The sequence below is a fragment of the Artemia franciscana genome, chromosome 13 (assembly GCF_032884065.1).
Source record: "Artemia franciscana chromosome 13, ASM3288406v1, whole genome shotgun sequence".
NCBI classification, from domain to species: domain Eukaryota; kingdom Metazoa; phylum Arthropoda; class Branchiopoda; order Anostraca; family Artemiidae; genus Artemia; species Artemia franciscana.
In genome coordinates this window covers 35,360,311-35,373,231 of record NC_088875.1, presented here as the reverse complement: position 1 = coordinate 35,373,231, position 12,921 = coordinate 35,360,311, and the positions used below count along the sequence as shown (strand labels likewise).

The 12,921-nt window shown below is 32.1% G+C and overlaps 1 protein-coding gene across 2 annotated transcripts in view; it reads right to left on the bottom strand.

The window, feature by feature from the left end:
- Positions 1-243: 243 nt before the first annotated feature.
- Positions 244-12,921, bottom strand: part of LOC136034859 (calpain-A-like) — a 72,827-nt gene continuing 60,149 nt past the window's right edge. Inside the window, exons 5-8 of one of the 2 annotated variants that reach the window (XM_065716331.1) lie at positions 9,738-9,906; positions 7,227-7,408; positions 3,680-3,770; positions 244-515 (exon numbers count right to left, since the gene is read on the bottom strand). In XM_065716331.1, the coding sequence (XP_065572403.1) occupies positions 294-515; positions 3,680-3,770; positions 7,227-7,408; positions 9,738-9,906 (664 nt within the window). In that variant the 3' untranslated portion in view covers positions 244-293. The remainder of the gene's footprint in view (positions 516-3,679; positions 3,771-7,226; positions 7,409-9,737; positions 9,907-12,921) is intronic. The other variant, XM_065716332.1, reaches the window with a different exon arrangement.

Below are 12,921 nucleotides of genomic sequence, written 5' to 3'. Positions count from 1 at the left end.
ACTTTATCCATTTTTAGCTATTCATCAATGTTCTTATTCATTTGTTAATAAATAGCGAAGTTATTTATAACGAACGTTTTGTTAAATAACGAATTTTTTTTTTATATTTACCTACATGACCATTTTAATCCAACCTACCTAATTCATTTGAATAAATGGGTAATCACATTAAGTAGAGGGACATAGATTATAAGCCATATATATAGGGAAATAAAGAGTCCAGCACTAAAGTGAACAAAGTCCTTTCTGTTCATTGTTAAAGCACCGAAGTCAGCATAAGGTTGAAGCTTGATTCACTCTATTATCGAAATTTCATCTGTCCATAAAAGGGAAATTAAAATAACCATCTTACGCAAATTGTTGCGGCAACCACCAGCAGTTGCTCCGCGAACCCAAGCTCCTTCAAAGCTGTTTAGCTCCCACTTTTTCTTGCACTCCTCATCTTCCACTACCTCGTCGTATATTTCGGGACTTAAGTGGACTATCTCCATCCGGGAGAAATATTTTTTGTAGTCCTGAAAAAAAAATTAGAATAGCCTATATATTTTATCAAGTGCCTTTAAACTGTCATGTTTACATCAACCGTCATTCCATTCTAATTGTTCATGTACCGTGAGCCGAATTTGAGCCTGTGTTAGCTCAGAAATAATAAAAAACCGTTTTTTTTAAGTGAAAGTAAGGAGCGATATTAAAGCTTAAAACCAACAGAAATTGCTCCGTACATTATACAAAATGAAACAGGATTTACTGACTAGGCATTTTTGTTGGTAAAACAACCTGAGCTTGTGAAAAAGCCTAGACAGTCATATCCAAGACACAAGCACAGACATTCCGTTTTTTGTTAGTCCATCTGTTTTAGCTTATAATTGGGTTCACTTGCATAGCATTCGAGGCAGACAGGAGGGTTTTGATAGCTTTAGACGTTTATTCCCCTCGTAATTTCAGTCAACTTGTTGTTCAACTAACATTAAATTAACTTTGTTATTAGTGCAAATGTCTAAGTTTTATAAATTGAATCAATTGCCTTGCCTGACACTCATTGCAGAATGGCCCCGTCCCATTTTGACTCTAAGACTCGATTTTGACTCCCTTGACTCCATTTTGACACTCCTCTGATTCTAGGCAAATTAATGGCCTCATGTTTCAATTCTAAATTCTTGGTTCAACCTGCTAAAGACCATAGGTTAGGTGTCCCTTGTTTACCTCTCATTCCAGGCAATCTAATAGTCCTATGTCAGTGTTAAATTCTTGGTCAACCTGCCTGACACTAGACAGGCGTTACTTGATAAAAAAAAAGAATAACAAACAAATACTGATCCAATAAGATAGGCACACCTACTCCCACCATTTGCCCGTGCCAAATTAACCAAACACTTGGAAAAACATAGATTCTATCACTATCTTAGTTTATGACTACCTACTTTTGTTCTACTGCCCTAGGAATGAAGCATGGACGGATAGTAGATAGACAAATGAACTAAAATCATTTTTATACAATCCTAGTACAGAGGGGAATTAATGCCAGGTTTACTTCTCACTCAACTGGACTATGTGTCTTGGCTTTTTCTACGATTAGCCATGATTTGATGACCACAACTATTTCCATTTTAATTCAAGAAATTGAAAATTAAACAGGATTCGTACGTAAATTTGAACATGTATTTCATACATTTTCCGTTTCTTTTTTCTCTGCTCCGATAAAGTACGAAATACACCGTGATGTACTTATCGGTTAGTTGAGGATAGCAGCAGCTCTCCACTCCCACTCAGCCCCCCAATATCTGGTGTTTATGAACACCTCCTATACCACCTACCCATTGTGTGGAAACTTTTGCTCGTCTTAATTTTTAGTCACTTTTTACTACCATATGTAAAAAAGGCTGGTCTGAAAAAAATTTCAGGCAAAGGCGGTAGAGTGAAAATGGCTTTTCATTCGCCTGGTTTAGCTTTTCGTGAAAAAAGCCACTTCAAATGCTCTTCATTTGCCCTTTGTAAAAAGCCTCAATTGACACCAAAGCCATCGGAAAAAGTAAAAAAGCCCAGAAAACTCCTTTTACAAAGCTATAATGATGACACAGCTTGGAAGAGTGAGAATGGAGTGAATCTTGGAGTGAAATAAAAAAAAAAGACTGTGGATTGTCAGTTTAATTGACATATATTGATATACAAGTTTTGATAATTTTTTTATTTACGAAAGTAAAAAAAGTGAAAACTTTTCAAACTGATTCAACTTTTCGTGAAAAAAGCCACTTCAAATGCTCTTCATTTGCCCTTTCTAAAAAGCCTCAATTGACACCAAAGCCATCGGGAAAAGTAAAAAACCCAGATAACCCCTTTTACGAAGCTATAATGACACAGCTTGGAAGAGTGAAAATGAAGTGAATCTTGGAGTGAAATCAAAAAAAAAAAAAAAAAGACTGTGGATTGTCAGTTTAATTGACATAAACTGATATTTATTCCTTACAAGTTTTGATAATTTTTTATTTTAGAAAGTAAGAAAAGTGAAAACTCTTCAAACTGATTCAACTTTTTGTGAAAAAAGCCACTTCAAATGCTCTTCATTTGCCCTTTCTAAAAAGTCCCAATTGACACCGAAGCTGTCAGAAAAAGTAAAAAAGCCCAGAAAACTCCTCATGCAAAGCTATATGATGACAAAGTTTCATTCAATGACAGATTGAACATTATAGGAAATCAAAAATTAAGAAGGATTCGAATATAAATTTCTGAATCTAGTACATTCTCCGTTTCTTTTTTTTTCTGCTCCAATAAAGTACGAAACACATCATGCTGGACTTAGCGGTCAGCGAAGGATAGCAGCAGCTCCCCAACCCCCTCTCAGCCCCAATATCAGGTACTTATGACCACTTCCAATGCCACCACACCCAATAAGAGAAAATTATTACTCGTTTTAATTTTAGTCACTTTTTACTTCATCAGTAAAAAGAACTTGTCACCCAGATGTCTGTCTGCATAAAGGTTTCAATCAAGGGAAAATGTATTTGTAACATTTTTCAGATTTCAAGCAGCGGGATTGTGCATTTTTATGGTTAAAGTTAATACAAGTATAAATAATAAAACTGGAGTTCTTTGGAGTAAGAAAAAAATGATGTAGATGGAAATTTCATTTAATATATAAAAAAATTCATCAAAAGCAAGGCTTTTCTGGATTTTTTAAAATATATAAACAATAAATGGCAAACCTACAACTATAAAATTCTTTATATAATAAATACACACATTAATATAGGCTAGATGCTAATATAGGGGCAAGAGTTTTTAGGAGTCTTGGGCTAAATGGCATAGTTGTGAACTAATTAGTAACAAATATGTAATAAATTGGTATACAAATTATTAGTATACAATAATCATTAGTATAATTAGTAACAAATTAGTAACAAATATGGTGACTTGCCCCTTATAAGCACGCCCCTTTATTCAATGCATCCTTAGGTCACTGTTTATAAAACAATGTGCTCACATTATAATGTGATATGTAGGTATTATACGCGACACCATGTAATTACAGGATAATGTATAATAATGTGCACACATTATAAAAATAATGTGCACAGACTAGCACAAATGCACTATCCCTGAAAACCCTTTGAAGGGTTTTTGAAGGTTTGAGTCTAGAAAGTTCCAAGTCTTTTGTCATTTCTTCCTGGCGATTTGCACATACCTTAAAGCTCATGAAAAACTCCCCGTCAGTGTTGAAGGTCAGGCCGATGCTTTCTTTTTCTTCGTCTGGTATATATTGCCATTCTGGTGATCTACGGACATTCAAATAATAAGGAAAAGATAATTGACAACTAAATGATATTAACTGTCTCTCTTTTTAGCACAACTTTGAAGTGAAAAAATAACACATCAGATAGTAGGCGTATATATAACAAAAGAGGGGCCTGAGTGATTATCCTGGAATAACTAATAAAGGAAAAACTTTTCTTGAGGCTAGGTATCCCTTGTTTCCCCATTCTTTTTATTTTAAAAACAGAGAGGGGAGGAAATGTAAGATTAAATAAAAAAGATTGCAATTTTTCCGACGTAAAAGGAAGCCAATAATACTGACTTTTAAAAACATATTTGGTTCCTGTAAGTTATCCCAATAGAAAGAACAAAAATTAAATTCAAGCTAATTGGCTCAAGTATGTGAAATTTTAAGCCAATAAAAACAACGAAACAAAGGTTGTGTTAACTAATTTCTACAAATAAGTTAATCTGTAATAAGTTAATCTGTAATAAAAATAGTTAATCTGTAAAAGCCTGAAGTTTCAAAATTTTATGAAAAACAAATATTTCAACATTGTCAACATTGTCAACAGTGTCAGAAAGTTGAGCTTTCTGACACTGACTCAAATCGTATATGCCTTATCAAATTTGGAATTGACTATTAACAAAATTTTATAAAAGAATGATTTGCAAGGACTCATCTTTTTCATTAATTTCATCTTTTACTTTATTTCTAGCTTATTTCTATTCCATTATTTATTTCTATTTTTATTAGTATATTTTTCTTCTATAGTTTGTTCTTAGTCTAACAGATTATTTTAGTCGTAAGAGTAATACATTAAGACTCAATAAAGAAACTCATAAAGAAAATTACCCCCCCCCCACACTGTTAAACAAAATGACAAAAATAACAAAATTCATAATTTGTTGTCTACTAAATATAATTCATTTTTTTTTTTTGATCTTAAGAAATGAAAGTAAAACAAGACAATTTATTCCACAGTGAAGCTATAGGCCCATTTTTGATGAGCCATCGATGGTTTGGGCTATATAAATGAGCTAAGTTTTACATTTCAATTCCTTTGTGGGTTTGAAAATGTTTACAATATATAAAAGCGAACCATTCTTTTTTTTTTTTTTTTTTTTTTTTTACAAAAGACGTAATTTTTTCTTAGTAATCTGTAAGTAATTGATGTATTCAGTACGAGTTGCTTCTTTTTTCTTTTTTTTTACAGAAAGAAGGTTTTCCTTATAAAAAAAAAAGAAAAAAAAAGGAAAATATACCAAGTTTGGATTCTATAGGCCAAGCAGACAAATTGTCAAGTGCTCACATCAAAATTATGAATTTTCATCAGCACGTTTTTTTCTTAAATTTTGATTATTTTTAGTAGTTTTTTCATATATTTTCCTTGAGGGGGGGTTAAGCAGGCGGGAACGTAGGCAAAGTAAAAAAAAAGAAAGGTAGACTAAGTTCAAAGATTTTCCAAATTTCTAGCAAATAAATTCTGCATTATTTATCCCATGGAGATACGTGGAAAGAAAGATTGATTTTCAGCTTGAGATTAACAAATTGTCGTAGTCCCTACAAAATAAAGAAAAAAGATGAAAAAGAGTAACAATTTCTGATGAGAGTACATGGCAAAACAACACAAAATTCACGCAAAAATAAGCAACCAAGAATAGAATACCGATATCGACATTGCAGGACATTGACTTTCCATTTACGTGATATCGACGATCTTTACCGTGATTTACCGTAAAAAATATCTATCGATCTTTACCGTAAAATCGATATATCTATAAAAAATCGATCGATATATCTATCGATCTTTACCGTAAAAAATATGAACAAAGTAAAGTCCAAAAGAACTCAAATGAATGCAACTAAAATTCGTTTCAAACTCGAGAAAAAAAGAGAAAACATGTTATTTTAGTAGCCGAAATTCATTAAGCAGTCTATATAAACAAGTGACTCATTATAAGACAATTCTTCTGACTTGACAGCCTTGGCCAAGATATTAATAGCTCGTACTATTAAATTTTTAGAATAAAAATAGATAAAGTATAATCCAAGACAAAGTAGATAAAAAAATTATAATTTAACTAGTTAAAATACTGATTCATTTTTTTTAAAGTGTAATTAAATAAAATGCAAATTAAAATTAGATGAAAATAATAAAATACAATAAGAAAAAATAATTAGACAAATATATCTAATAGATAATTAGAAATAGATCTTAGTGTTCGTTAAAATCCAGAAATAATGAACCATTATTTTTCCTTTAAAAGTTCAGCTATTTCTGTCTATTACGGACAATTTCAAACTTTGATGCGACCCCATGAAGGAGTTAGTCTATTGTTCTTGCATTACCAAGAAACATTGACTTCGAATTTGTCAACAAAATCATCATGAATTATCTTTGACATAAAACCTACTTAACAATTTAATTCAAACTGAAAATAAAGCCTCTCATTGGACTCACTTTGCATCATTTAAAGACCCTACAATTCTTTATTTTTCTAATTTATAGAAAAAAAAAACGAAAGCAAAAATATCCTAAAGCGAATAGCATATTAAGTGCCTTACGTTTCTAATGTACAAAAATCCTGTGCTATTATATGTTTTCAGTAAAAGCTAAGTTTTTATAATCCTACAAACTAAAGAGAATGCCAGCAGAGCCATTCCTAGGGTTGGTGGTGCCCGGAGCAAATCTAATTACAGCGCCTCTCTTCGGACCCAAATATAAGCGAAAAAAGACGAATCAAAGAGAAAAAAGTTGATCATAATAGGCAGCCCACAGACGCCACCCCCCCCGCACACATGGCATGTTTGGCATATTCCCTTATTGTCCCCTTCCCATTTGAACAGCTCTGAATATTATCGCTCTTTGCTTCCACCAGAAGGACTTTTTTCTTCTTTTTCTTTTGCAAACTAGGCATGGATTATTGTAGTTAATGAAGATTTATATCATTTTTAACGGAAACTTGACTTTATACATACTAGGATAGTGCTTAAATACATTGCAGTTTAACTAGTGTTAATAGTAACGTCTGCTCACTCTTTAATTATTATAGCAACTAGCAAAAGACAACATATACAAAAAAAACTGTAAATTTACCCTTTTGTGAAGATCTGATAAAAAGTACTCTTCCTTCCGTCAAACACAAACCAAAAGTCCCTTCAGTCCTTCGAAAAAAAATTCCCTGGAAGTTTCAACTAATTTCCCCCACCTTGCAACAAAACAGTTTACACCCTTGTAAGGATTAGAAAACAGCAGAATCGTGATTGCAAAAATATCCTACGGTGATGATGGCTTCAGCAAACCATTGTTTAACCACACGCTATTGGCTAGGTGTACAGATACTTACCAATTATGAAAAAATAACAATACAATATAATCAAATATAAAAACACTACAAATATGTATTGAACACCTTTTTGAGCGACAACCTGAAAAAAGGGTTAAAAGGGTATAAAGGGTTAAAAGGAGACTCACTTGTCACTCCAAGCTCCATTCCACTCAGCCTCGTTGCCCCATGGATTTCTTATTCGTACCATGGGGATCTTACCACTCACACGAGGAGTTTGAATACTGATTAGCCTGACGTCAGTAATACTGTAGGCGTGACCTTTGATCAATCCAACTGCTGTTTCTGCTTCGACAACGTTTGGGTCTGGCTACAATTTCAAAATATTGTTTTTTTTTGTTACGGCTTGTTTCAAGTGAAATCACCACATAAGGAAAAAAAAAACCTTCCTAAGGCCTAAAGAGCCAAATAGACGGTCCTCACAGAGTAAGCAATTGAATTCCCGATTATTAGACTCTCTTACTCCCCTCCCCTCCCAAAAAACATCAAATTTCTAACAACTATTTCTACTAAGCTTCAAACTTCACACACAGGGAAGATAAATGACGACCGGGACACAGGGACACAACTACAACGGGGACTCCGGGGGGGGGGGGACAAAATATACTGAAATATTTGTGTAATCACTAGTTTTTTACATTTTAAGCAATTTAATAAAATTTAAAAAGAGCCTCAATTTTTTGAGCTAGTGTAACGGTAATAACGGTCATGTAACGGACACTACATTCATATATATATATATAGATATATAAAATCCTAAAGGAATCCCAAATATAATAAATTCTAAAGAATCTCCAAACCCATCGCTACACATCAAGAAATACTTCTTCTTATTTTTAAAAGAAGTTCCACTCTCTGCCATCCAGGTGCTTTCAGAAAGACTATTCGAAACCACAACACGCACATGCCTAAATAGAACTAGACCTAGCAGTATGTCGCAAAACAAAGTATACAAAAACACGAGTACGAGAATATAAAAATAATACAGAAAAAAACACGAAAATACCTAACAAAAAACAGCCACTTTCTGCCCAAACAACTAAATATTGCTCCAAATGGGACCCATCAACCGTCAGATAGAAATGGATTGTATTTTACTTTAGATTTATCAGACTATAAAAATACATTCCCGCATCTTTGGGAGCATATAATGTAGCACTTGCGACCTTCTTTCTTCACGATCCTAACAAAATTTTCAATTTAGCAATCTTTTTAGTTTTCAGTAAGGCAGAAACGGAACTCCAAATTAGGGGAAATGAGGTGAGTTAATATCACGTTAAGTCAGGCTAATTTCTTTTTCCTTCAAATTTGAATGTTCGTGTTCATAATAATTTCTGTTCGTCTTGCGTTTAATTTGTTTATTCAAAGCAATCTCTGCTTATTTTAGAATTAACATCTTACATTAGCTAATTTGTGTCCGTTTTAAGCATCCAGTTCGTTCTTATTTTTTTATAACCAATCTCTGTTTTTCAAAATTCAAAATTAGATAATACAGAGCAACAGAATTATGAAAACAGATTACTGAAGTCTGTCACCATTTTTCAATTTAACCAACGTCAAACTTAAAGCTAGGCTTTTCTTAGTGCTAAATTAGATTTACCTCCATTTACCAGAATTTACCTTAAAGCTAAACCAAAGCTAAATTTACCAGCCATTAGTCTTATTACTTAATTTTGTCTGATCGATTCTGTTGAAACGGGTTTCATGATTACATTAATTTACCACGAATGTAAATCTACCATTACTTACGAACATTTACCTTAAAGCTAAATTTACCAGTCACTAGTCTTATTCTTTAATTTTTTTGTGTCCGCTTTAGTTCCCCTCTTGACGGTTTTCATAGCTACATTAATTTACGTCAATTTTGCCTAAATTACCGTCAATTTAAATTTACCTTAATTTACCAAGATTTACCTTAGAGCTAAATTAAGCTAAATTTACCAGCCACTAGTCTCATTATTTAATTTTATGTGTCCGCTTAGGTTCCCCTCCTTGCAGATTTCCTAGTTACATTAATTTACCTCTACTTTACCTAATTTACCATGAACTTAAAATTACCTTAACTTAGAAAATTTATCTTAAAGCTAAATTTTCCAGCCACTAGTATCATTATTTAATTTTGTGTGTCCGTTTAGGTTCTCCTGCTTACGAATTTCCTAGTTACATTCGTTTACCTTAATTTTCCCTAGTTTACCAGAAACTTAGAATTACCTAAACGTACGAAAATTTACCTTAGAGCTAAATTAAACCTAAATTTACCAGTCCCTAGTTTCATTTTTTTTTAATTTGGTGTGTCTGTTTTAGCTCTCGTCCTAGCAAATTTTATAGTATATAAAATCTAAGATTTTATAGTACATTTTAAAGTATATTTTATATTATAGTTACAATTGCAAAATCTTTCTTCTTTTTTCTTTTTGTTGCCCAAAATATTCCAGAAGAAATTTGTCCCATATCGAATTATATTCTACCAATAGAAGTGCAATATAGACCTATTGTCATTTGTTTCAAGCCATTCTCAGGGTATCTCCAGAAAACTTTCATTGCGAGTAACCTTAAGGAGGAAAAATCTGTAAAAAAAAAATAATAATAATATAATAAATATAAATATAAAATAATAATAATAATATAAGCAGGCTTACCTCAATGGCACAACTCATAAGAGATGATCTTTCAAAAGATTTGACCATTATTTTGAAAAGGCTCATATCCGCATTGTTTAGTTCATACATTTCTGCCACTCCCCCAGTAAAGTCCTCCATGGCTTCGGAGGTGGTGCCACCTTTAAGGGCTTCATAGCTACCATGTAATCTAAATAAGAAAATAATTGGTTACATTTTGATTGATAAACCAGTTTTAGTGTTTATTCTTGCGTAAATTAATTTGTGACTTGTGAGTCTCATATGAAGAAGATTTCATCCACAATGGATTTTAAATTAAAAAAAAAAGTTCAAAAAAAAATCAAGAACGATATTGGAAACTGTTTTAAGATAAACAAAAAATTAAATTTTTGAAAAAAAATTACTTGTTGTGATGAAATGTCAAGACCACTTGGATAGAACTTTACCGGTTAACAAAGGAGCAAGGCCAGGTGTCATTACCTCACCTTGTTATTTCAATAATTACGTTCTCGAAAAGTGTTCCCATTATAAAACTCACTTGTGAACATTCTCATTTTCGATCATATAACCGGGTGATATGTTTTTATGGACTTGGTCAAATTGGTCTTTCAGATATTCAAAATTAGTTTGACTAAATATCAAATAAACTAAATGTTTTAAAAGGCATTGTGAATCAGATCCACTCCAAAATGCACTTAAAAATATTCTCTATTTTTAAGTACATAACTACACAACTAAAAATTTTCACGATTTTTGAAATTAAAACCAGTAGGCTAAGTTAAAACAAGCGAGACTGGCTGAAAATCGAACCATTAAAGAAAAATAAAAAAATACGATGAAAAATAAATTACTTATTGTGATGAAATGTCAAGGCCAATGGATAAAACTTTACCATATAAGAAAGGAGCAAGGCAAGGTATTTTTGCCTCACCTTTTTATTTTAGTAATTACGTCCTTGAAAAGTGTTTCCATTATAAAATTCAAATTTGTCTTTCAACTATTCAAAACTTTTTTTTACTAGATATCAAATAAACTAATATTTTAGAAGCAATGTGAATCAGGTCCACTCCAAAATGGACTTAAAAATATTCTCTATTTTTAAGTACATAACTACACAACTAAAAATTTTCACGATTTTTGAAATTAAAACCAGTAGACTAAGTTAAAACAAGCGAGACTGGCTGAAAACCGAACCATTAAATAAATGAATAAACTACTTATGAAAAATAGATTACTTATTGTGATGAAATATCAAGGCCAATGGATATAAATCTACCATATAAGAAAGGAGCAAGGCAAGGTATTTTTGCCTCACCTTGTTATTTCAGCAATTACGTCCTTGAAAAGTGTTTCCATTATAAAATTCAAATTTGTCTTTCAACTATTCAAAACTTTTTTGACTAGATATCAAATAAACTAAATGTTTTAGAAGGCAATGTGAATCAGGTCCACTCCAAAATGCACTTAAAAATATTCTCTATTTTTAAGTAAATAACTACACAACTTAAAATTTTCACGATTTTTGAAATTAAAACCTGTAGACTAAGTTAAAACAAGCGAGACTGGCTAAAAACCGAACCATTAAAGTTTGTGCAGTAAAATTCAAACAAGGAAATCTTTTTCTCTATGTATGCTTTTATGGACTTGTTTAAATTGGCTCTTCAATGATTCAATTTTTTGACTAGAAATCAAACAGAAAATCTCTTCTAGAATACAATTTAGATCAGGACCATTTCAAAATGCACTGGAACACATTCTTCACTTTTAAGTACAAAACTAGATAGCGAAAAAGTATAGACAATTTGTCTTGACATTCTGAGAATTAGAAAATATTACTTGCTAGTTTAATTATGCTTTAAAATTTAAACCAAAGAATATTTTCATTTTTGTAATCGTTTCCATTGGTTGTCTTGTGGATTTGGTCGCATTGGAGGTTAAATGATTCATTTCTTTAAAACATTTTTATATTTGAAATGTGCATCAAAATGTCATATTTAACGAGAAAGAAACATTCGACGATATTCAATAAGATAGAAAATTTCGAAAGGAGTACATTCTAAAAGCAAAACTAGATCTACGTTGCATGGGCAACGTGAGGTATTGCGGCAACCTTTGTTTGGCTTCGCCGAGTTAAGTGTTACGAGAGCAACACTTTGGTTTTGTTTCCTCGCTTCGATTAAACGCTGAACTTGTTAATCTGAAAGATTCTTAAAATAAATACTAGGTACACCAACTCGCAAAAGTTGCAAACCCCTCATTGCAACTAGCAAAAGTTTCGAAAGCCTCATCGGTGAAGAACAGTTGATTATTACTTACAAGTCCCCTGCATGTCTTACCACTGGAACCAAATTGGTCTTACCATCAAGATATACCGGAAACAAAAAATGGGTACACTAACTAGCAAAAGTTGCGAACCCCTTATTGCCGAAGATGATTATGATCTAACACTCTTTTTTACAACTCTACGTTTTAGAACAATAAAAAAATAGCGTAAAGAGCAATGTGTTGAGGAGGGGATAACCTCTTTAATATACGGAATAATTTATATTCGTTTTAAGTTTTAATGTCGCTCCTTATTTGCAGTTTAAAAAAAAACTTGTTTTTTTAATTTAATTTTGGTAAAAACTTGATGATAAACTTATGATCTTGGTTCTAAAATACACTACTGTCAATAAATTGTTATTTCAAATGCTTGTTATTTCCTATGATCTTGGTTGTAAAATACACAGCTGTCAATAAATTCTTGTTTCAAATGACATCAGCTGTTATAATTGATTACACAAATCACTATTTGAATAAATCCTAGAGTCATGTACCTCGTGATAGTACAGTGGATACGTTTCTGCCGTTCGATTGAGAGCGTTCAGGTTCGTTCCCTGCTGTCGCGAGGAAATCCTATCACTTTCAGTTTATTGATAAATTTTTGGTTTTATTTTTGCAACAAATTTTCTTAAACTTAGAAAAAGCCATTTAAAGTAACAATCATAAAATATTGTTAGGAACGTACTCGTGCAAGAATTGAGTGATTTCTTCTTTGAAAATTTCTAAAATTGCAGCCAAACATTCCCCCCGCCATACGATAAGAATAGATAACTTCGAAGACCACACTGCCTTTCCATGACGAAAGTAAAAAAGTTCAAAATAGGGATGAAACCTTTTTATTAGGTATAAATTTTGTTTATTTTTATTCATGTCTTTTAGTTTT